The 23,646-nt window shown below is 60.9% G+C and overlaps 1 protein-coding gene across 4 annotated transcripts; it reads left to right on the top strand.

Annotated features, from left to right (window-relative positions):
• Positions 1 to 12,619: 12,619 nt before the first annotated feature.
• Positions 12,620 to 21,658, top strand: LOC101548788 (transmembrane ascorbate-dependent reductase CYB561). Of its 4 annotated transcripts, none has more exons than XM_055133557.1 (7): positions 12,620 to 12,727; positions 16,791 to 16,958; positions 18,142 to 18,347; positions 19,396 to 19,494; positions 19,637 to 19,740; positions 19,949 to 20,106; positions 20,228 to 21,658. In XM_055133557.1, exons 3-7 carry the CDS (start codon positions 18,143 to 18,145, stop codon positions 20,421 to 20,423), a joined length of 762 nt encoding a protein of 253 aa, XP_054989532.1. In that variant the 5' UTR covers positions 12,620 to 12,727; positions 16,791 to 16,958; position 18,142; the 3' UTR covers positions 20,424 to 21,658. The 4 variants fall into 4 exon arrangements, with proteins under 4 accessions (XP_054989532.1, XP_054989530.1, XP_054989531.1 ...); XM_055133555.1 differs by having other exon boundaries at positions 12,622 to 12,727; positions 16,791 to 16,972; XM_055133556.1 differs by lacking the exon at positions 12,620 to 12,727 and adding an exon at positions 12,786 to 13,107.
• Positions 21,659 to 23,646: the final 1,988 nt, after the last annotated feature.

Here is a 23,646-nt window from a genome sequence, read left to right as displayed (position 1 = left end):
AAGGCAAACGCCCTCCCCGCTGTGCTATTGCTCCAGCGCCCAAAGCTCATTTTATTTTATTAAGGGGGAGCAGATGTTGGGCTCCACCCAGGGTTCTCTGGGGTCATTATTCCTCTCAGTGTTGGGGGGACAATATGTGATGCCAGGGATGGAACTGGGGCTGTTTGCAAGTAAGGCAAGCTCCGTACCCCCCTGTACCATTTCCCTGGCCCCTATACAGCTCTGAAACATTGATCATACTAGAGAGTCTTCTGGGGATAGTTTTTTTTTTTCCTTTTTCACAATTGTTCTGCTGAGACATTTTTGTGTGTGTTGTTGTGAGTGAGGATTATTTTCACAACTGCATAAAAGTCTGTAATTTATGGTGCATAGATGCCATATTTATTTCTCCAACCACTCATCCTATCCTGGTCATTTAAGATGTTTTTTGCTACTACACCTTCTTGGACTTGTTTTCTTGGTGGAAGGAAATACCTTGCTGCCTGTTGAACCTTAAAATTATATGGCAGGGCTTATATATTTTCTGTATTTTTTTTCCACTTAGTATTTTTAGAAATCCTTTTTGTTTGGGTTTGGTTTTGGGGCCATACCCAGAATTTCTCAGGACTTATTCCTGACTCTACACTCAGTGATCACCCCTAGAGAAGCTCAGGGAGCCACATGGGGTGCTGGGGATCGAACCCGGCCAGGTCAGCCACATGCAAGGCAAGTGCCTTAACCATTGTACTATCTCTCCAGCCGCCCAGCAGATTGGAAATTGAAGAAATATACTGGGAGTGTACTGCTGGACCAAGGGTATAAAGGTGCTCAGAGGTTAGTAAGAGCTCCAGGGTGTGTAAATGGCCGAATGTCACACCAGTATGTGTTCCTTCTGGCCGCCAAGCTGTCACATTGCTCACCACCTTCCCTGGCACTTGGTGTGAGTCAGTGCTGGCTGTGCGCGTGAATGTTCGCATTCCGGCTTTGGTCTGATTCTCCCATTTCAGCTGTGAGCACACAAGGCTGAGTATTTCTCACATTTATGGAGCATCTTGTTTCTGCTTCTGAGCCATTCCTCTAGTTGATTTCCTTTGCCCATTTCTCCCTTTTCTCTCTCTCTCTCTCTCTTTTTGTTTTTGGGGATCACACCTAGCAGTGATGAGGGCTTCCTCCTGGCACTGTGCTCAAGGATCAGCCCTGGTGGGCTCAGGGGACCATATGTGGTGCTGGGGGTTGAACCCAGGTGGGCAGTAGCAAGGCAAGCACCCTCCCTGCCGTGCTATCCCTCTGGCCTGCCTTGCTTTATGGGTTCACGCACCCATAATTTCTTATTCTCCGGTGATTAATTCTTTGCCCTTTAAATGCGAGGCTCTTCAGGGGGATTGCCCCATAGATGGAAGACTGCCTCATGAGCGGAGGGGAGAAGGCAGATAGAATAATTTTTTTTTTCTTTTTGGGTCACACCTGGCAATGCTCAGTAGTTACTCCTGGCTCTGCACTCAGAAATCACTCCTGGCGATACTCAGGGGACCATATGGGATGCTGGGAATCGAACCTGGGTTGGCCGCATGCAAGGCAAACGCCCTACCCGCTATGCTATCACTCCAGCCCCCTGGCAGATGGAATAGAGAAGGATCACTAAGAAAATGATGGCTGGAGGTATCAGTCGGGATGGGAGATGCATGCTGAAAGTAGAGAATGGACCAAACATGATGACCTCTCGGTGTCTGTGTTGCAAGCCATAATGCCCAAAAGTAGAGAGAGAGTATGGGGAATATTGACTGCCATGGAGGCAGGGGGAGGGTGGGAAAGGGGGGGTATACCCAGGATATTGGTGGTGGGGAATGTGCACTGGTGGAGGGATGGGTGTTTGATCATTGTGAGATTGTAACCCAAACATGAAAGCTTGTAACTATCTCACGGTGATTCAATAAAATTTTAAAAATTAATAAAAAATAAATAAATAAATGCGAGGCTCTGGAGTGTGTCTCCAAGTTATGCCCTGATGTTTGAACTTCCTCCGGGCCCTGTGGCTGGCAGTTACACAATAGGAGGGTTTCGTCTCTTTTTCCCTGCCTTCAGCTGGTTCCCTGCCCTCCCTGAAGAGCCCCTGCTGGCTGCGATTAGCCAGAGTCTCGCAGACCCCTGGGAGCCACCCGGCCATCGCAGACCCTCACTGTTTCCTCCTTGGCCCTTTGTTCTGGAACTCTGTTATTTATTTATTTGGTCACACCCAATGATGTTCAGGTGTTACTCCTGCCTCTACACTCAGGAATTACTCCTGGAGAAATCACTCCTGGTGGTGCTGGAGGACCATACGGGATGGTGGGGATTGAATTTAGGTCGGCCGCATGCAAGGCAAACACCCTACCCGCTATGCTATTACTTTGGCCCCATGGAACTCTGGTTTTCACCTGTGGTCTTTTGCTACTGCAGAAGACTCCCTTATTCTTGTGAAGCCCAAGCCTTTTCTCACTTCCCAGCTTCAGTCTAATATCAGACATAGCTAGCTCCTCCCTCCCTCCCCCTCCCTCCCTCCCTCCCTCCCTCCCTCCCTCCCTCCCTCCCTCCCTTCCTTCCTTCCTTCCTTCCTTCCTTCCTTCCTTCCTTCCTTCCTTCCTTCCTTCCTTCCTTCCTTCCTTCCTGGAGTCTTGTCGACTTTTTGATACCGACGAAGCCCTGAAGCTTAGTGAGTGGGGCCCACTCAGGTGCCCCCCATCAATTCCCACAAAATGATGCTCTGGGGACGGGGAGGGGGGAATGAAGCAGTTTCTTAGCCAAACCCGAATGCCACACCTTTGGGCTTTGGTGGGGGTCCTTTTCCCCCCATCACTTCCTTCAGGTGCTCTAGGGTGCTCTCCTGGCTGGCGGCACGCTTGATAGACTCAGAATGTGCGCTGGATTCTCCGGGCAGGACCCTGGGCCAGTGCTTAGCTTCAGCAACAGCAACACCGGCTGCTGCTGGGCCGTTAGGCTGCAGATGCCGCCAGGGGGAACCTCCGTCTGGGTCGTGCTTTTCCTCGGAACACCCCTTTCGTGCACGAGACCCAAGGCACCGGTCACTCTTCTCCGCGGCCCAGGGAGCACAGCTGCAGCCTCTCCCTCTCGTCCCGTGTGCCGGCTAGTTGGTTTGTGTGCTTTGGACCCGCACCCGGTTGTGCTGAAGGGCTACTCCAGGTCCGTGTTCGGGGGTGGGGGTCACCCCCAGCAGTGCCCCAGGTACCATGTGGCACTAGAGCATTCCGCCATGCCCGCGGCCCTCCGAGAGAGCCTTCTCCCGGCCTCTCGGCCGTCATGTTTGCCGGTCACTGCATGTGGGTGGCGCTGACTGCGTGGGGCCTCCTCAGAAGCCCCTGCAAGCTCCAGGCCCAATGCCTCAGTCTGGCTGAGCCGTAGGTGACTGACACAACAGATTTTGGACTATATCACTGTCACTGTCATCCCGTTGCTCATCGATTTGTTCGAGCAGGCACCAGTAACGTCTCTCATTGAGAGACTTATTGTTACTGTTTTTGGCATACCCAATACATACGGGTAGCTTGCCAGGCTCTGCCGCGTGGGCTCCATACTCTCAGTAGCTTGCCGGGCTCTCCGAGAGGGGCGGAGGAATCGAACTCGGGTCGGCCGCGTGAAAGGCGAACGCCCAACCGCTGTGCTATCGCTCCAGCCCTTTGGATAATAATAATACATAAACAATTATTTTTTAAATAATACATAAACAATTATTTTTTTATTTTTGGGTCACACCCGGCAATGCTCAGGGGTTCCTCCTGGCTCTGCATTTCAGGAATTACTCCTGGCGGTGCTCAGGGGACCATATGGAATGCTGGGAATTGAACCCAGGTTGGCTGCGTGCAAGGCAACCGTCCGACCAGCTGTGCTATCGCTCTCCTACATAAACAATTTGTTATTTTGAATCAGCACAATTTGTTAAACAGATGTGATTTTTCAGGATAAGAAGTTCCTTGGCAACGAGGTGTTTGGAAAGGGGAAAAGACGGGGCTTCCTCTCTCCGGACAGTAGAGTGACCTATGTCCTTGGCGTTATTCTGCCTGCCCTTGCTCCTTTCCAGGGACAGGAAGTCACAAGCTTTGGGTGCTGAACCTGTGGGCTATGGAAACTGTGTCTAGGCCCCTCCCAGGCCTGTAGCCTTTGCCAGCCTGTGTCCTCAGCTTGCTCAGATACCACCTGCCCTCTCGCATGTGGGTGCTGACCTCTGACCTCCCTGGAAGCCCTTGAGAGTGCTGGGAGGACAAAGCATCTGTCCAGATTCTTCTGCCCCTGTCCACCTGCTGTGAATGGTCCCGTCCCTCTCAGTCCCCAGGGGAACAGAGGCAGTGTCAGGCCACGGGACTGTCCAGGCCTGGGAGCTGGGGAGAGCCCCTCCCCCCACTCAGAGTCATGTGCATCTGTTCCCCGGGGATTCACAATGACCCATCCTGCAACCCTTTTCCTTTTTTCTGGCTTTTGGGCAACACCCGGCAGTGTTCTGGGGCTACTCTGTGCCCAAGGGTCACTCCTTGTGGTTCTGGGGGAGCTCGTGGTAGCGGGGAGCATGTGAGAACTCTGGCCCTTTGACCCATCTCCAGACCCCAGCAATCCTGTTTTCCTGAATGGTCTCCTGTTTATAGCCCTCCCCAGCTTGGGTCAAGTACGCGTTTAATGAGCAGCATGTTTCCCCCCAAACATTGGGGTTCCTGTGAACCCCTGGCAATGCTCAGGGGATGCTCCTGGCTGAGTGCTCAGCATTGCTCCTGGGTCCCCACAGATGTGTGCACTCTTTGAACTTTCTGACCTCAGATGTTTCCTTTTTCAATGCTTTGACTCGGCAGCTGGAGTGATAGCACAGCGGGTAGGGTACTTGCTTTGCACATGACCAGGCTGTTTCATCCTGACCCAGCAACCCCTGGGTGCCCTGTGCCCTGTGCCCGGCCAGGAGTGATCCCTGAGTGCAGAGCCAGGTAAGCCCTGAGCACCGCTAGATGTGGCCCTTTCAAATGAAACAAAATGTCTTTTGTTTGTTTGTTTGTTTGTTTGTTTGTTTTTTGGGTCACACCCGACAATGCACAGGGGTCACTCCTGGCTCATGCACTCAGGAATTACTCCTGGCGATGCTCAGGGGACCAAATGGGATGCTGGGAATCAAACCCTGGTCAGCCGCATGCAAGGCAAATGCCCAACCCGCTGTGCTATTGCTCCAGTCCACAAAATGTCTTGACTTGCTAGAAAAAGGAGTAACTCCAGGCAGATTTCTTTCTTCTTTTTTTCTGGTACAGATGCTGGAAGCCCGCTGTCCACCCAGATGCGTTTCTGCAGCCCATGGAAGCACTGCCCAGGATGTCCCCAACCCCAACTGTGGTCATTCCTCACAGTCCTCCAAGGCCTGACCTGACCTTTCTCCCCTTAGAGCAGGTACTGGGCGCTCAGAGTGATTTGGGAGCAGGCCTGCGACCTCCCGCACTCCAGCCCCGTCTCGGGTCTCCCAGGGACTCAGAGGGCGGGGAGCGAGGCCTAGGGTGACCCCCACACAGGCGAGATTCCTTGAGTGATAGATGGTTTCAGCCCACTCAGCCGCAGCGGGGAGGGCAGGGGGGCTATGGGGGGTACCCCCAGGCCTCTGCTGTTGGATGGAGGCTCAGCTCTGTGGGTCCAGCCCGGAGCTTAGGAACTGGGGTGCCTGGAGGCCCCCAGCCTAGAGCCACTTGCACATCTTGGCAGTGGTCTCACTCATTGTCCCCGAGGGCAGGAAGCTGGATGTCACCCCCCAGTGATCTTCCTCGTCGGGAAGCCGGGGACCTCAGGTCAGCCTGCAGGATGGATGGGCAGGCAGGGAGGGACTGGAGCATGTGGCGCAGAGCGAGGGGGCTGTGAGGGGTGCACGGCCCAGGGTGGAGGGGGCCTGCGGTGGGGGGCAAGGGGTGCGCCCGCCCAGAGGTGGGGCCGAGAGGGATCCAGTCTGCAGTGTGGAGCAGGGTCTGTGGGCTCTCAGGCCCCCTTAGTCAACAGCCCATGTGGGAGATGACAGACCCCCAGTGGTTCTGGGGAGAAACTGCTTCCAGTTTTCAGTGCCCATGGGGCCCTTTTTGAAAATTTATTTTGACTTATTTATTTATTTATTTAAGCTTTATTTCTTTTTTATTTTTCTTTTTGGGTCACACCCAGAGATGCTCAGGGGTTATTCCTGGCTCTGCACTCAGGAATTACTCCTGGTGATGCTCGGGGGACCATATGGGATGCTGGGAATCGAACCCAGGTCAGCCACATGCAAGACAAACTCCCTACCCGCTGTACTATCGCTCCAGCCCCGGGGCCCTTTTTTTAAATTTTGGGTTCCCCCCCCCATTTTGGGACCACGCCCAGCGATGCTCAGGGGTTCCTCCTGATCGTGCACTCAGGGATCACTCCTGGCAGTGCTGGGGGACCGTAAGGGATGCCGGGGGTTGAATCCGGGTTGGACTCTTGCAAGGCAAATGCCCAACCTGTTGTACTATCACTCCGGCCCACCACGGGGCCTTTCCTGCAGCTCTCAGGGGACCCCTCGCAGAGAGACAGAGGCGGTTGCCCTTGGTGGCTGGACGCAGACGCCTCCTGCCCAGTGAGGCTGGGTGAGGATCGAGGGGCAGAGGAGGAGAGACAGAGGGGAGACCGTCAGTCTTGGCAAACTTGGGACACAGCTGACAGTGGAGGCAGCTGGGCTTTCTGGGGAGCAGCCCCAGGGGTCCCGGGGAAACCTCAGCAGGGAGGGGCTCACTGAGGTGCCTGGCCCTGGGTGGCGAGGTGTCTTTGGGGCAGGCTGGGGCCATGCACGAGGGTTCGGGAGCTGTTTCACAGGGACGGGGCCCCTGTGGGGCCTTGACCTGGGGAGGAGCTGAGTCACTAAAAGCAGTCCAAGGTCCCTGATCTGTGAGATGAGGTCACAGAGGAGAAGAACAGGGTGGTGTGGGGGGTTTGGGGGGGGCTTTTGAAGTCCCTCCCCGTGACGCCCATGACGCTGCAGTAGAGGGGGGTGCGATATCAAGCACCCACTGAAACCTCCCAGCAGCCCTGAACCCGGAGTGCCATCTCCTGGCCAACACTGGGGGACCCCCAGAGTGAGTGCCAAGGGGCCGGCACACTGAGCTGGAACATGTGAGTCCCAGATGGTGGGAAAGCAGAGCAGGGCCAGCAGTGACCAAAGGGGGCCGAGCTCAGGCTGTGCATGCAGGTTCCACTCTAGCACCGCCGGAAGCCCTGAGCACTGCCAGGAGTGACCCCTACCGCAGGAGTAGGGTCCCAGCACCACCAAACCCCCAGACAGACAGAGCAGAACAGCGCAGCGTCTGCTGTGTTCCGGAAGCCAGCCCCCGGCCGAGACGGCCTATGGCAGGCAGGGGAGACCCAAGGATGAGGCCCAGAGCGGGGACGGGCAGCGGAGGGTGCGGTTCTCGGGTCTCAGAGTCCGTGGCTGGATGGAGCATCGGGCTAAGTTCACCTGCTCTTCCAGCCTCAGGGGGCCTGGTGCCAGGTGAGGAGAGGCAGCGCCACCTGAGTCAGCGCTCAGCCCTGCTGACGGCGCACAGGAATGTCCCCTTTCTCCCTCACCTGGTTCAGGCCACGTCCCCTGGGACACTCTGCAGTCAGGCCTTGGCTGCCAGGCACTCTGGGCTCTGCGTGGCCACCCCATCCTTCCTGGCCCCAGACGACTTGGCTCAGGGCGGTAGGGGGGGAGCTGGAATGGCTTTCGGAGCCAGGAGGAGAACTCCAAGCCCGGACAGGCTGTGAGCAGAGGGCAGCATCCCTTGACTTGGTGTCTGGTGCGGAAGGGGCTGGTCACCCGCCATCCTATCTGTACTCTACCTTCCCCTCTCCCCGATCAGAGACGGCCCGCAGGCCTCCGCTCTGCTCGCTGCACCTCAGCCCTGGCTCTGCTGGGTCTTTCCTTCTTCGCACCGGGCCGAGAGCATTTGCACCTGCAGATTTCCAGGTGCGCAGATGACGGAGCAGGAGGAAAGGGGGCGTGGTAGAGGTGGCCCAGAGTGGGGCTTCGAGAATCCCTTTCTGAAGGGTGCACGTGACCCTGGAACTGACCTCTGAGTACCACCAGCCCTGGGCAGCCTGGGCAGTGTCCTTCTGGAGTTCTGCTTCCCCAGGGCGGAAGGACTACTGGGGTTCCAGGCCAAGGGTCACTCTTGAAGAAAGTTCCAGGAATGCCCGGTGGGGTCCTAGGTCTGCTTCTCAGCCCTCCAACCTCTGCCCTCTCCAGTGACCTGTTTACATTCCTGCTCTCCTATCTCTGCTCCGAGGCAGGCAGGGAAGAGGAATGGCCGGGGGCAGGGCGGAGAGAAAGGCCCAGCACATTCCTGCAGGGACCTTGGCCTCCCTTCCCCAGGTCCTGCCCTGGCTGGCAGCCCGCATCTCCGCTCGGCTCCTGCCCCCGGCTCCCCTCCCCCCATCCTGCTTTCTTATCTTTTTCACACCTACTGCTGCATGCCGATGGGTTTCTGCGCAGTCATGTGTGTGCATGTGTCATGTATGTGTGCACACATTTACACCTAAGCATGTCCATGTGTGCACATTTGTACGTATCTGCGTGTGTGTGTGTGTGTGTGTGTGTGTGTGTGTGTGTGTGTGTTTGCAGGCTCCTTTGCTTCCTGCTCGTTCAGTTATTCCTGGTTAACTGTGGCCTGGGAATATTTTACGTGGCAGATGGGAGAGACGAAGCCCATACAACGGTCAGTCACTAGCACTGTTCTTGTTTCATTAGTTGTTGTTACTCTTACCGTGCCGAATTTCCAAATTAAACTTGTTCCAAGAGAGGCCCGGGCATCCCGAGTAGAAAAGAGGGACTTTACCGCGCTGAGTACAGCAGGCCACGTGGCGGGCAGGAGGACAGCGTCAGACAGGCCTGGGGTCTGCCCGGATGAGGGTGACCGAATGGCTTGTTCCCGCACGTAGGGGGGAGAGCAGCGCGCATGCGCCACCGGGGGACGTACAGTGAACACAGATCACGGGGACAGAATATGGTGCAGAAACATCAGGGGGGTGTCCTGGGATGGCGAGAAAGAGCCGGCTAGAGGTCGAGAGGGTTCCACTGCGCCGTCTCCACTAGCTGGTCCTGTCCTGGGGGTCTGGGGCCTTCTCAATGTGAAAGCGTCTAAGGTTCCACTTGGGCCACAACAGTACACGGTGGTACCTTCTCCCGGGACATGCGGCCACAGCCTCCGAACTGGGAGTCTGAGCTCGGGACCATCGGTATCAGTGTTTCCTAACCTCAGGGAGTCCCTAAGCTTGGAACAGAGGAAGAAACGGGGCGAAACTGCAGAAAGCTCTGATAAAGCGGATTCCAGGTGTGTATATGACACGCAGGCGCTGTCCTTGTCAGAGTTTTGGGCTCCCGCCGGGGTCTTGGAACAATCCCCCTGTGCACATGACTGTTGGTCACGACCCCCTCTGCCTCCTCTGCTTCACTCTAGTTCCAGGAAACAGGCCGCGCCCGGCTCTGAAGGCTGTCGCTCATGAGCCTGGGCGGGGGCGGGCTCAGGTCGGCGCCCAATAAGGAGGGTCGGCAAGCAGGCTGCCTCCTGACTCCGCCCCCGGGACACCTGTCGTGGGAGTGCCTCCCCGCTGCTCCCCTCCGCAGTGCCCCACGTGCCCGCGCCAGCAGAGCTGAACCGGCATTGCTAACTGACAGCACGCTCTTTTTTTTAAAAAAAAAAAATTAGTTAATCACCCTGAGATGCAGTTAGACTTAAAAATTTTCGTGATTACATTTCAATCAAACAATGTTCAATGTTCGAGTACCATCCCTCCACCAGTGCCCTTTCTCCACCACCACCAATGTTCCCAATGTCCCTCCTGCCACCTCGGCCCCTCCCCCACTCCCAGCCTTTGTGACAGACACATTCCCCCCTTACTCTCTCTCTCCTTTTGGGTGTTATAGTTTGCAATATAGGCGCCAAGCAGCCATGTGACATCCAGCTCCTGTCTGAGTCTTGCTTTCCCAGACTAGGAAGGTGGCCCTGGGCCCACAGTCCGTCACGAAGCCTCTGCCCAATCTCTTCCCACTGGGGAGGTGCCACTCTGAGCGGCTGGAGGCTCTGTGACCTGTCTCTTCTTTGCGGCCGCTACTGCGGCTCTCGGTGGCCCATGAGGCTACAGCTGTGCTGTGGGGACAGTCCTTTCTCATTCTAGTTTTCTTTTCAAGGGCAGGCAGTGACTTCCCAGGTCCCCTCATGAGGCCCCAGTGGGCTCAGCTCCCGCCACCTGTGCCTCCTGTCACCCTCCTGGACAGGAGGTGGCCCAGGAGACGGGGGTGTCTGGGTTCCACACACACCTCCAGCAACGGTCTTGCCCTTGTCCCAGAGTCATTGTACTGCTTGTACTGCTTGTCCTACAGCCACAGCCCAGCAGCCGCCGAGCCTCCCGTCTGGGTAAAGGAGCTTTTCTTTCCTTTTTTTTTTCTTTTTGGGTCACACCCGGTGATGCACAGGGGTTACTCCGCTCTGCACTCAGGAATCACCCCTCCTGGTGATGCTCAGGAGACCCTATGGGATGCTGGGCTGGGAATTGAACCTGGGTCAGCCACATGCAAGGCAAACGCCCTCCCCGCTGTGCTACTGCTCCAGCCCCATAAAGGAGCTTTTCTATGCATGGCCCAAGTTCTAGAACACAGGGCAGGAGGTCAGAGGAGTGGACAGGGGCACGCTGCAGTCTCTGTCCTGACCACCCCTCTCCCCGCCCCAAGTCTCCACTCGGGCCTGTCACTCTCAGACACTACCACATGGTCCGGCGGCAGGAAGGCTCGGGGTCGTGGATTCTGGAGACAGGAGCCACCCAGGAGGCCAGCTCAGGCAGGGGGGCGGGGGTTCAGCGAGCCAGGCCCCTCTCCTGCTTCCTCCACACCCAGCCAGGGGAGGTGCCAGGGAAAACAGGGAGGTGGGGGCAGGGTTGGCTCTCAGCTAAACAACAGACCCAAGGTGAGTACGTTCCCATGACCTTAGGCCCTACTTAGGACAAGCTTTACAATCAATTCCAAATGAAGAGATTGTTGCCCTTCTCGATAACTCTTGGGCCCTGGCCGGGGTTAGTCAGGGTCTGGGGGACTAGGGGCTTCTTTCTGAAGGACCATCTGCTCTCTGTCATGGCTTCCTGCGCTTTCAGTGCTCAGGGCTGGAGCGATAGCACAGCGGGGAGGACGTTTGCCTTGCACGAGGCCGACCGGGTTCGATTCCCAGCATCCCATATGGTCCCCTGAGCACCGCCAGGAGTAATTCCTGAGTGCAGAGCCAGGAGTAACCCCTGAGCATCTCCAGGTGTGACCCAAAAAAGAAAAAAAAAGCCCAGATTGAGCCTTGGAACCACTAGCTCTCTTTGGGGCGAGGGTGGGTTTCCGCCCCGTCCTGCACCCCCGCTCCAGGCTACTGGACCTGGTGGCTGTGAAAGGTCTTTGAGAAGATGTCCCTGTGATGGTGGGGAGGAATGTCCCCCAGGGGAGGTGGATGGGAACTTAGGGGTCTATCCGAGGGAAGGTGCCTGGGAGTGAGGGAGGGGAGAGGAGGGATAGCTATGACCTGGGTGACCTCTGGGGTCCCAAGAAGGGGCAACAATGGGGGCTGGAGCGATAGCACAGCGGGTAGGGCATTTGCCTTGCACGCGGCGGACCCGAGTTCGATTCCCAGCATCCCATATGGTCCCCTGAGCACCGCCAGGAGTAATTCCTGAGTGCAGAGCCAGGAGTGACCCCTGTGCATCGCCAGGTGTGACCCAAAAAGCCAAAAAACAAAACAAAACAAAACAAAAAACCCAAGAAGGGACAATGTAGCCAAGCCCTGCGCAGGGGTCTGTGGCCTCAAAGGCTCTAGGCCCTGCCCCCATCCTGATAGCTGGAACCAGGCCTGTGGTGCCCGTGGAGACAGAACAACCCCCAGCACCCTGGTTTCTCAGAAAAAGGCCCTGAGGGGCTGGAGTGATAGCACAGTGGGTAGGGCGTTTGCCTTGCACGCAGCCGACCCAGGTTCGAATCCCAGCATCCCATATGGTCTCCTGAGCACCGCCAGGGGTGATTCCTGAGTGCATGAGCCAGGAGTGAGCCCTGTGCATCGCCGGGTGTGACCCAAAAAGCAAAAAAAAAAAAAAAAAAAAAAAAAAAAAAAGAAAAAGGCCCTGAAAACCCCTCAGGCGGGGACCCTAAATCTCTACTTGGTGCCCCAGGTCGCTTCTACCAACTCCCTCCACCTGCAAATATTCCCCTGCCTTCAGAGCGCTCGAACCCCGTCACTCTGAGGGGCCGGCCCGTAGCACCCACCATTGTCTCTAGGCTAGGGGCATGGATCTTCCCCAAGGGTCCCCTTGGCCAGCGCCGAGCTCAGACCGCTCGAGCTTCACGCGGCCCGACGCAAGGGCACGGCTGGGGCCCAGGGACAGGCTGGGCAGGGGCGTCCCTGAGCCCCAGCAGGGTTAGCCCGTGGCCCTCGTGGCCCCCGGGCCCTTGCCGGGCATCCGACAGGAAAGGACCTTTTGTTCTGAGCGTGTCGGAAGCCTGAGCTGGACTTATCTGCCCGCACATTTCCTGGATCGGGGCCTGGACGGCGCAGCGGAGGGGGCCGGGGCCCGCCTTGGCTTCTCTCCCGCCTCCGCCTGCACGCGCGGCCGCCTTGGCTCGGCTCGGCTCTGCCTCCGTGGCCCCGGGGCCGGCCTGCAGCGGCTGTTTGTCCCGGGCTGGGAATCGGTCCTGGCACAGACCCCGAGCTGGGGACACGGAGGCACCGAGGTCACGCGGAGCGCGGGGGGCGCGGCAGCGGGGCGCGCTGGGAGCCCAACCTTGTCATCAAGCCACACGGGGGGGCTGGGACAGCGGGGGGGCACCCTGGGTCGCGAACCCGCAGCGCATCCCACCCCCCCACCAGCCCACCCCGCGTCGCGCCCGGGTTAGGAGGTACCCCCCGGAAGCCGGGGCGCCGGGCCGCGCCTTCGAAGGTTCCGATCCGGTCCAGGTCTGGGCCCCCGGGCCCGGCCCCGGCGCCTGCCGCCGCCCGGTCCCCATAGCGACGCGGCCGCGCGGGCCCGGCGGAACCTGCCGAGCAGCCCCGGGCGGCCGAGCGGGGCCGGGCCCGGCAGGGGGCGCGCGGCGGGGCGGAGCGGCCGGGCCAGGTAGGCGCGCGGCGGCCGGGCAGCGGCGGGCCCGGCGCGGGGTGGGCTGGGGGGCAGCGCCCCAGAGTGCGGGGTGGGGGCGGGCGCGCCCCGAGCGCGGGGTGGCGGCTGGGAGCATCCCAGGGCGCGGGCGGAGACGCGCGGGGGGCGCGGGCCCAGGCGGCTTCCGGACCGGAACAGGCCCGGCTCGCAGGCCCCGCGCCCGCCCGCACCTGCCCGGGCACCTGCGGCCCACGTTGCGCGAGCCGGGCCCGGGGTCGAAGTGCTCGGCCCGCGCCGGCCCCGCGCTCCCCGCCTTCCCCGCCTTCCCCGCGCGCCGCGGCCCGCAAGTCCCAGGTGCGGGCAGGTGAGCCCGCGCCCCTCCGGCCCGCGCGGCGGGTCCTGCAGACACGGACCAGAAGCTGCCGGGACCGCAGAGCGCCCCGCCCGGCTCTCCCGACAGTGGGAGTTTCTCCCCGGGAGATCCTGAGTTTCTCCCTGGGAGCCCTGGGGAGCGTGCACAGCTGGGCGCCGCCGGGCCCTGGGCCCCCCCCCGGGTGGGGGCAGGCCTGCCGGGCGGCCCTCTAGTGTAGCCCGAGACCCTGGCCTGCCTTGGGAGCTGGCACCCCGCCCAGCCCTTCTCCCTGCTGGATCCCCTGGCGTTCCCTCCGCCCTGGCAGCCTTGGAGGATTTTCTGACTCACTGAGTCCATCTCCCACCCAGAACCCCTGGATCCTGTTCCTTGGCTCTCGGAGCCCGGAACAAAACAAAACAAAAGCACAGCGGCCCGCCCTCCTGAGGCACCTGGGATTCTCCCGCGGACGCGGGCAGCGCAGGGGAGGCCGGGTGACCGCTGAGGGCGGCAGGAGGGGCCTGTTCCGACCTGGCTGATGGCAGAGGGGCACCCCAGACTGCGGGGATTCCGGCCTCCCGAGCAGTGGTGGGCAGAAGGGCAGTGGCCTTCCCAGGGCTGGGTACTGTCCGCTGCGCTGTGGCCCCTCTGTCATGAAAACAGCCACACCTCTACGGACGACGGGTTGGACACTGGGTTGTCTCCGGATTTCAATATCAGCCACGTGTGTGTGTGTGTGTGTGTGTGTGTGTGTGTGTGTGTGGTGGGGGGCATGTTCCCTGGGCAGAATGGAGACAGGGAGGGAGGGTGTCACCTCCCTGCCGCTCCCTCCTGGGGGTTGCGGGGCTGGGTGGCCAGAAAGAGCCCCTCCAAACAGCTCCGCCCTCATGTGGCTTTTTCTCTCTCTTCATTCTAGGACATTCTGACAGCCCTTCCCCATTAAGAGCTCGCCCCCTCCCCCTACCCATCTTCTCTAACTGAATTAAAACCCTCTCTGGATGAGGAGGCAGGCGGTGGCCAGGCTGCGTCTGGCCCCCATAATGAGATTAGATCCTGGTGGCCTTTTCACTAACTCCTCTGCCCCGCGGGCCTTTGTGTGCCTGTGTGATTGCATTAAGGGGGCCTGACTGCAGGGGTGTGTGTGTGTGTGTGTGTGTGTGTGTGTGTGTGTGTGTGTGAACTCTGTCGGGGGAGGTGCCCCGGACCTGGCAGGGTTCTTTCAGGGGGCCCGAGAACAGCCAGCCCTGGCCGGGGTGGGCGGGGGCCCAGGAAGAGGGATGGCCAGGCTGGGAAGCGAGGGAGCAGGAGTCCAAGCCTTGGTCAGCAGAGAGGGTGGGGGTCACACGGGGGTCCTTGGCATCTCTGCACAGATGGGGGTTGTACAGGCGGTTGGACCGGATGGGCCGGGAGAAGAGCCGGTTCCGACGGGTCAGACTCTTCCTGCAGTGGAGTCTCGGCTTCATGCTTTGGACTTTGGGGCTCGGAGGGCAACTGAGGGCAGGGCCAAGGCCTGCCTGGCAGAAGGGGGCTTTGGGGACACCTCCAGGCTCCTGAACTCGGGGTCCTCTGTCCTTTCGGTCTCTGACTTCCTATTGGGAAGGGCCAGGGCCTGCCCTCAGGACACCACAGGACATGGCCCCAACGCTCTTGTGCCCCAGGCCCCTGTTCCCCATTGTCTAGGAACAGCCCCAGGGCGACCCCGATGACACTCCATTGGTCATCAGTGGGCACCCGTGGGTGCTTGGCGGGAGAGCTGCACCCCAGCAGCGGCCTGCAGGCATGAGGCTGGGGACGTCTCGCTCTGCTCTGCTGCTGGGGAGCTGAATGGCTGCAGCCTCTGTCCGTCCATCCGTCTGTCCATCCCACTGCCTGCCTGGTGGACACAGGAGCTGCCGCTGCTGATGTGGGCCGCGGTTTCCCCTCCGAGCAAGCTCCGGTTTCCTCCTTGGGCCCAGCGGGGCACCTCCTGTCTGGTCCCAGTGTCAGTGCAGAAAGGAGAGAGTTCGGCATGTGCTGGCGATGGCGTGGGGCTCCCCAGCTGAGCCCCCCGTCTTGGCCCTGCCCTGGCCTCGCCTCCACTCACCGCGCTGTGCCTGCGTGTTGGGGGCGGGTCCAGCTCTCACTGCCCAGAAACCAGGGCGCATGTTTCTGGGCTCCCGGGGCAGCGCTGCCCGCATGAGGCGTCCCTTGTCGAGTGCTCTGTCCTCCCCACCGAGGGAAGAGTTTGGGGGGTGGGGGGGTGGCCCAGGAGCTGGAGCCAGGCACTGCACGCTCAGCCCCAAGCCACACCCCCTCCCCCAAACAAAACAGAACAATAAAATGTATCTCAGGAGCAGGAGATGGGACAGTCCCCAGGGAGGCGGGTGCCAGCCCTCCTGGCACCCAGAGCTCTCAGAGCCAGTCCCTGTGGGCCTCATGGCGATTCTCAAGCTGCTTCCTGGCCTCTCCCTCAGGGCAAGGCGCTGTGCTCCCTAGCGTGGTGGTTCCCCACCATGTAGCCCCTTCTTCATCCCTGTTCATTCTCGGACCTCCACAGGCCTTTCTAGAATCTAAGGGTAGGGGCTGGAGTGATAGCACAGTGGGTAGGGCGTTTGCCTTGCACGCGGCCGACCCGGGTTCAATCCCCAGCATCCCATAGGGTCCCCTGAACACCGCCAGGATTAATTCCTGAGTGCAAAGCCAGGAGTAACCTTGTGCATCGCCAGGTGAGACCGAAAAAGAAAAAGAAAAAAAAAGAATAATCGCGCTGTCCACATTGTGGAGCCTGAGGGCTTCGCTTCCCTTCGGGAATTTCCCAGGTTCTGGGGGCGGGGGGAGGAGGGTGTGGCGTGTTGGGGGGAACCTGGGGTGTGTCTGCCTCAGGTTTCTCGGATGCTGAGCTGGCTTCCAGAGACATTCGTCAATCTAGGCGTCAATTCATCTCAGTGAGTGGGGGGGTCTCCCCCCCCCACAGTGCTCAAGAGCAGTTTGGGGGCTATTCCTGGTGGTTCCGGGGATGGAGCCTGGCCCCCATGCAAGGCGGGTGCTCAGCCTTTTGCTCTCTCTTTCTGGCCCGTTGCTCTGTGGGCCTCTGCCCACGTTACCCCCAGTACTACGTGACCGACACTGGGTGAGGCCCACCCTGGACCTCCCAGAAAGCATCAGGTCCTTTGGGGGACACCTGTTCCCCCCGCCCCCCCCGCCAGTGTGAACCCAGCCCCTCTGCCAGTCCCACTGGGAGGAGGAGCAGAGTGGGAGGACAGTCCCCGCCGCAGCCCCGTCCCCACGCTGTCCCTGACGGTCCCCAGACCCGTGGCCACGTGACCTCCCTCCGTGCTTCTGATGAGCTAATCAGATTCTGCTCTTGCCGCAGGCTCCCCAGGAAAGAATCTAATAAGGGGGCGGCCAGGCCCCAGCGGGAACAGCGCCCCTGCTCAGAGCGGTTCCCCGGGAGAGTCGGGGGCAGCAGCAAGGGGCTAGATCCCCGCGGCACCCTGACAAAGATCAGGAGGCTCCCCGCCTCTGGAGGCCACAGGTGGAGGCGCGCACACGCGGGTGAGTGGGCTCAGGCCTGGGGGCGCAGGGGACGGACGTCTTGGTCCCAGAGCAGGTGGGTGGGGGGTGTCCCGGGAGCTGCATGATAGAGGGGGGGAGAGGGCGTATAGGACAGCGTGGGCGTCTCCGAGGGGATGGATGGCGCTGTCCCTGTCACAAGTCACTCAGGAGGCTGGAGAGGACAGAAGGGGACGCAGCACGAAGGTGGCGGGGGCTCAGGGGCAGTGGCGGCTATGTGTGTGGCGTGTACGGGGCTTGGAGCGTGTCCATTAGCGGTGGGGTTTGAACCTGGGGGTGGGAGGGGGACAATGTTGGTGCCTCCAGAGAAGTGACAGATGGCAAGAAATACGGCTTCTGGAAACTTCCTGCCTGCCGTGGGGGTGTTTCTGGCTCGGACCTGCGGGTCTGAGGTCCCTGGAGCTGCAGAACAGAACCAAAGGGCAGACCCTGAGGAGGAGGCTGTCAGCTGAGAGCGGGTCCGAGCGGGCGCTGGCGTGCGAGTTGCTGTCTCCTTGCCCGTTTCTCTGTGTCTGTGGCACGCTGACGGCTCACTCCCTGCTTTACAGTGCGGGGCGCCAGCGGGGAGAGTGCCGGAGATGGGGGCGGGCAGCCCCGTGGAAATCGTGACCTGGTGGGGGGAGGGGGGAGGTGCTCTCCCTGGGGGGGTGGAGAACCAGCACATTGCAGGCGTGCCCCGGCCTCCTCAGCGCCCCTTTTCTTGTGGCCCCATCCCCTCGGGGGGTGGCTGGGAGGCAGGGAACCTGCCCCATTTGGGGTCACGGGTGCTTCTCCTGGAGGGACATGGGGACCCCTCACCCTGGCGTCTTAGCAGACGCCTGCAGAGCAAGAGAGTTGGGGGGCCTGGTCCTGCCAGGCACCGCGGGGTGATGGGGGGCGCTGACTGGCGTGGTCCCCCCCCCACTCTTTGTCTCTGCTTCAAGCTCAGAACCAGGGGGTTCTACGTGGCAGCCCCCCACTCCTCCCCCTCTGTTCTCTATGGATCACCTGGAGGCCCAGCTCAGGGAGGCCCCCGGAAGATGCAGGGGTCCGGGCACCCCTGCCCCTTGCACAGCCTGTGCCCACTCCTGGGCTCTGGTCCTGGGTACTGCCAGTGGTGCCAGCGCCCTGCGGGGTGCTCACTGAGCCCCGTGTCTCTGTCTCTCCCACAGCATGGAGAGCCAAGCCAGCATGGCCCCTGTCCCTGGAGCGCTGCCCTACTTCGTGGCCTTCTCCCAGCTGCTGGGCCTGACCGTGGTGGCCACCACCGGCGCCTGGCTGGGCCTGTACCGCGGCGGCATCGCCTGGGCGAGTTCCCTGCAGTTCAACGTGCACCCGCTCTGCATGGTCATTGGGCTCGTGTTCCTGCAGGGCGACGGTGAGGTGGTGTGCAGGGACCTGTGGCCCACCCTTAGACGATGGAAGATTCTAGAAAGTCCTGAGAAGGAAGCTAGTCAAGGGCCTAGGGACAGGCCATGTAGCCAGGGGCCCTGCAGTGGCCTCCGGCTTCCCAGCTCTTGCTCCTGAGGGTGGAGTGCCACTGAGACTGGCTCCAGGCAGTGCTCTGGATCGGTGTGAGTGTGTGTGTGTGTGTGTGTGTGTGTGTGTGAGAGAGAGAGAGAGAGAGAGAGACAGACAGACAGACAGACAGACAGACAGACAGACAGAGAGAGAGACTGGGTGTGCACGTGTGAGCATGGGTGCGTGTACCGTGAGTGTTGAGCATTGTATGCATGAGTATGTGTGAGCAAGTGTATGTGAGCATGGGTGTTTCTCTGCGTGAGTCGTGCATGTGTGTGCATGTGTGTATAAGTGTAAGCATGTGTGTGAGTAGTATGTGTGCAAGTGTATACAAAAATGTCTGAGTATGTGAGTGTGTCAGGGCATGTGTGCGAGTGCACAAGTGTGTAAGAGGGGGCGCCAGTGTGTGTAGGAGTGCGTGTGAATGTGTGCGCAGTGGGGAGCATAGGGTCGGCAGCCCTGGGCCCCTTTCTCTGGGCTGGAGCCAGGCCGTGCCCGGGCCCCTCTGCCTGGAGCTGGTCCTGGGTGCTGCCTCCCCAGGCAGGGCTGTTGGGAGCAGAATCTCTCAACAGCCCCCCAAGCCTGCAGGCTGACATGAGGTTCTGCTGTGAGATCTGGGGGGCTTCCGCCCAGGGAGACTGATCCTCAAAGTCGGACTGGTGACAGGACCACCCAGGCGCTTCAGGGGCCCCGTGCAGTGAGCCCGGAGCAGCTGGGGCTCCTGCCAATGGTGGGGGGGTGTGTTGGGGGGACCCGGGGGAGGCCGCCCAGCTCCCAGCCCGGCCCCTGGAACCTCCCATGGGAACTCGTCTTTTCTGTGCTGGCGCCTTGCCCCTGCCACCTCTGCAGCCAGGGCCTGGGGCGGAGGCCGGGGTTCACTGGTGCCCCCCTTCCCCACCTCTCAGCCCTGCTGGTGTACCGGGTCTTCAGGAATGAGACCAAACGCACAACCAAAGTTCTGCACGGGCTGCTGCACGTCTTAGCCTTCGTCATCGCCCTGGTGGGTGAGTTCCTGGCATGGCCCCTTCCCCCACCCTGTCCGCTGACAGCCACTCTGCGCACCCCCACCGCCCGACCCCTCCCGGGCATCCCAGGCAGGGTCCCCAGCCCCTCCTACGTGTGCTCACAGACCCCTGTCTGGGCCAGGGCTGGTGGCGGTGTTTGACTACCACCGGAAGAAGGGCTACCCCGACCTGTACAGCCTGCACAGCTGGTGCGGCCTCCTGGTCTTCGTGCTCTACTTTGTGCAGGTGAGTCCCCTCAGCCACTGACAGGACCCCCGAGCGCCCAAGGGTGGGGCACCGCCATGCTGAGGCCGGGGAGAAGCATGGGGCGCCCTGGACCCTGCGGGCTGTGCATGTGGGCCTGTGGCTTGGCCTTCAGGGCCCGCTCGTGCTCCCAGGCCTCCAGTGGAGGGACCCGGGGATGCCCAGTGCCACTGCCTGGTTCTTCCCCCAGTGGCTCGTGGGCTTTAGCTTCTTCCTGTTCCCCGGAGCCTCCTTCTCGCTGCGGAGTCGCTACCGGTCTCAGCACATCTTTTTCGGGGCCACCATCTTCCTGCTCACGGTGGGCACCGCCCTGCTGGGCCTGAAGGAGGCGCTGCTGTTCAAGCTGGGGTGAGTGTCCCTGGCCGCCAGGGCCTGGGGGGGGGCTGCCCGCTGAGCCTCTCTGCACACGTGTGCTGGCATTTGGCCCGGGGGGTGACCTGGGTCTGTGCCCTCCCCCCTAATCCTGCAGGACCGAGTACAGCACCTTCGAGCCCGAGGGTGTCCTGGGCAACGTGCTGGGCCTGCTGCTGGTGGCCTTCGGCCTGGCCGTGCTCTACGCCCTGACGCGCAGCGACTGGCGACGGCCAGCCCAGGAGGAGGAGCGGGCGCTGTCCATGGACTTCAAGACACTGACGGAGGGCGACAGCCCCAGCTCCTCCCAGTGAGGCGCCCCCGCCCCCATCACGCAGGGGCTCCCGGAGGGAGGGGCTGCACCGGCCACGGCGCCCTCTCCCCTCCCCGCCCTCCCACCCTTGCAGCCCCGTCAGTGTCTCTGTCACCCCTCAGGAGGAGCAGTCGTGGGTCCGAGCTTGGTGGTGGGTGCTGGTGGTCCCTGAAGGAGAGGAGAGGCCCGGGCAGGGCTCAGGGCCTTGCACGGGCTCCCGCAACCCCAAGTGCAGACAGGAGGCTGCCGGCCTTGGGCTGGGTCACACAGGTCCTTGGCAGCTCAGCAAGTGAGATGATGTGTCAAGTATGTAGGCTCGGAGCAGGGTCCCCGGAGAGGAGCGGGCCTGGCCTGCAGCCCTGCATGTGGCGTTCCCCCCCTCCCATCTTAGCCTCATTGTGGGAGTCTCAGGATCGCAGCGACCCGCCCTTGGACGCTGAGAAGATGGAGCCAGCCAGGGCGAGGCTGCTCTGGGCTCGGGGACACTTTGTGCCCCCTCACGAGCCGGGACCCCACTGGCCCCCAGAGAGGCAGGCTCTCAGCCTCACCCCGGGCAGGCTCCCCAACGCTGAGGGCTCAAGCCTTCTCCCTCCCGCAACAAAAGCTGCCGCTGTGGTTCCCCTTTTACTTTGTGGGGTGGAAGCGCCGGCCGGCCCCTCCCTCCCCAACCTGGGAGCACCCCGCCCCGCCCCTGCCCAGGACGTCAGGCGGATCGACCCTCCCCCCAGAGTGCTGTTAGCTGAATCGCTCTTGGCTTCAGTCTGGCGATAACCTGATTAGAGCATTGATCTTGTGCTCCTGGGACTTGGCGAATGTTCTCTCTGCTTTCCTTGTTTTCTGGGCTTGGGGGGAGCATGACAGTTTCAAGACAGACCCAGTTTTGCCTCATGAAGCAATTAATCCCATTCCCCAGTCTACTGTTGCTTCAGGCCCCGCCCTTCCTCATCCAAACGCTGGTCTCCTGCGCTGGCCTGCGCCTCTGCTGCCGCCCCAGGCAGCGGGCGGGGTGGGGGTGGGGGTGTGCACCCACTGGAACCATCTGATGTTTACATGTGGGAACCCCACCTTGGACAAACGTCCAGAGTACGATGTGCGCTGTGCCAGGGCTAGAAGCCGGTCTATTTGCTGGTGTGAGGCCTGGAAGGCTGGTGCGTATTTATTTGATTCTCCTGTGGCCACTCCTCTGTGCGATGTGTTGTTGGTGCAACTGATGATTCAATAAATATCTGCAGCAGAGCTCTGGCGTGGTATCTCCGTAACCGTGGCAACCAGGGAGCCCGCTGAGCGCAGATTCCTGCCGCTGGTTCTGCAGCTGCGGGAGGTGAGGAAAACTGACACCCCACGGTAAAGGAAGCCAGAGACTTTTCATGGCCCAGGCCGACTGGCTCCCACTGGGGTTGGGGGGGTGGGTGAGGAGGGCAAAGTACTTTCACTAGGTCAGGGGAAGAATCTGGGGCAGGGAAAGAACTTCTCTCCACCCAGAGGAAGGCCTGGCAGGCCTGGCGGATGGAGCAGGAGGCGGCTGGTAAAGGGCCCCTCACCTCATCAGCCTTTTCTTTTTAATGATTTTTGGTCTGGGGGCCACGGCCCACCGTGCTCCTGGCTTGGCATGGAGCGTGCACCCCAGCCTCCTGCGCCATCTCCCCAGCGGCCACCACTTCCGTTTTCTTTTGGTGGGGAGGGGGTGCACACTTGGCGGTGCTCAGGGCTGACTCCGGGGGCTGGGCGCCGGCTTCCCTTCCACCTCAGGGTGATTCGTGGGGCTTTGGCAGGTGGGATGTGCTTACAGTGGGACTTGGGGGGCTTCTCCACCATGCCCGGTGCAGCTGGACAAGTGGGCGAGGACTGGAGACGTCCAGGGCCTGCCTGACCCCTCTGCTCGGGCCTAGGCTTCTCGGAGTGGCCTCGTGCCGGTGCCCTCTTGACGGCAGCTCCTTCCTGTGCCGGGGCCCCTCCTGCGCCGGCATCTTCCCCCTGGCCAAGGCCCCTGCGGCCTTCATCTAGGGCCTCTGGCTCTGCCCCGGCTCTCCGGCTGGGGGCTCTCACTTCCCACTTGGGTGCCAGCCGTGTGGGCCTGTCTGTGGACAGTCAGTGACTGGACAGAGTCCCCACCCAGGGCCACTCCTTCGCTTCCCCGGGAGGCCCTCACGTCCCTCCCAGGTTATTCCTCTTGACCTTGGCCTAGAGGAATTTCCTCGAAGGAGCAGAGGAGGCCCTTCCGGCCCACGGTGGCAGTGCTGGTGTTGTGGGGTGGCTGGGATTCCCAGGGCTCCCCTGTGAGGAAGGAAGGGGACACCGGTGTGGCCAGACACTGAACTCTGTGACCCGGAGCTACTGAGACAGGATCTGCTTCTCATCTGTGTCTCCTGATGGGGAAGACGGGTGCTGTGTTGGGTCCCCCCTGCCCCTGGAGTGCCCCCATGCCCAAGACTTCCCAGGGCCCTGGGACACGTGCTGCACACGCCTGGGAGGGCGAGCCTGCGTCCACCGTCTCCAAGCTCCCGCAGCTCCTGGTTTTAAAGCTGATCGGGAAGTCTCGGGGCTCCCCGCTGGCCTGCGATGCTCTGAGAGGGGCCGAGTGTCCAGAGGAGCCGGCTGTGACTCAGGGCTGCGTGTGCCTCTGCTCAGAGCAGCTTAAGAAGTTGGGGACGAGACGAAGACACGTTTGGGGGCCAGATGAAGTGTTCAGTGGGGAGTAGCACATGGTCTGCAAGCAGAAGGCGGTTTTGATCCTTGACTCCTCCTGGTCCCTGAGCACCACTGAGAGCAGATCCCGAGCGCCACTGGGTGTGACCACAAACCCGAACGAAGGTTCTGGTTTTCTGCTTTTCCCGAGGCCCCAGGAATCTTAGAAAAGCTGTGCCTTGAGGTTGCATCTTGCCACTTACCTCTTTTCGACTCCTAATGCAGCACCCAGAGCCCCAGGTCCCTAGTCGTTCCCTCTTCTCTGGAGGTGCTTCTGGAATCTGGGCACCGCTCCGAGGCTGCTGGCACTGGCGGTATGGGACAGACGCGAGGCAGGGACGTTCTCTGCGGTGGCTCCTTCCTCCCTCGTGCCTGTGCCTCTGCGGCCTGGCAGGAAGGGCGGTAGGTGCTGGTGGCAGTTGGGCTCCCAACGGTTTTGGGGAAACAGGAGCCCTGTGGGCAGCTGCTGCCAGCGCTCTGGGGAGCCTGGAGGAAGGTCCCAGCTTCCAGCTCTGGCTGATCGTGTTTCCTACCCACGC

This window comes from Sorex araneus, chromosome 3 (genome assembly GCF_027595985.1).
Source record: "Sorex araneus isolate mSorAra2 chromosome 3, mSorAra2.pri, whole genome shotgun sequence".
Taxonomy (NCBI): domain Eukaryota; kingdom Metazoa; phylum Chordata; class Mammalia; order Eulipotyphla; family Soricidae; genus Sorex; species Sorex araneus.
This window is presented reverse-complemented; position numbering and strand designations above follow the sequence as displayed.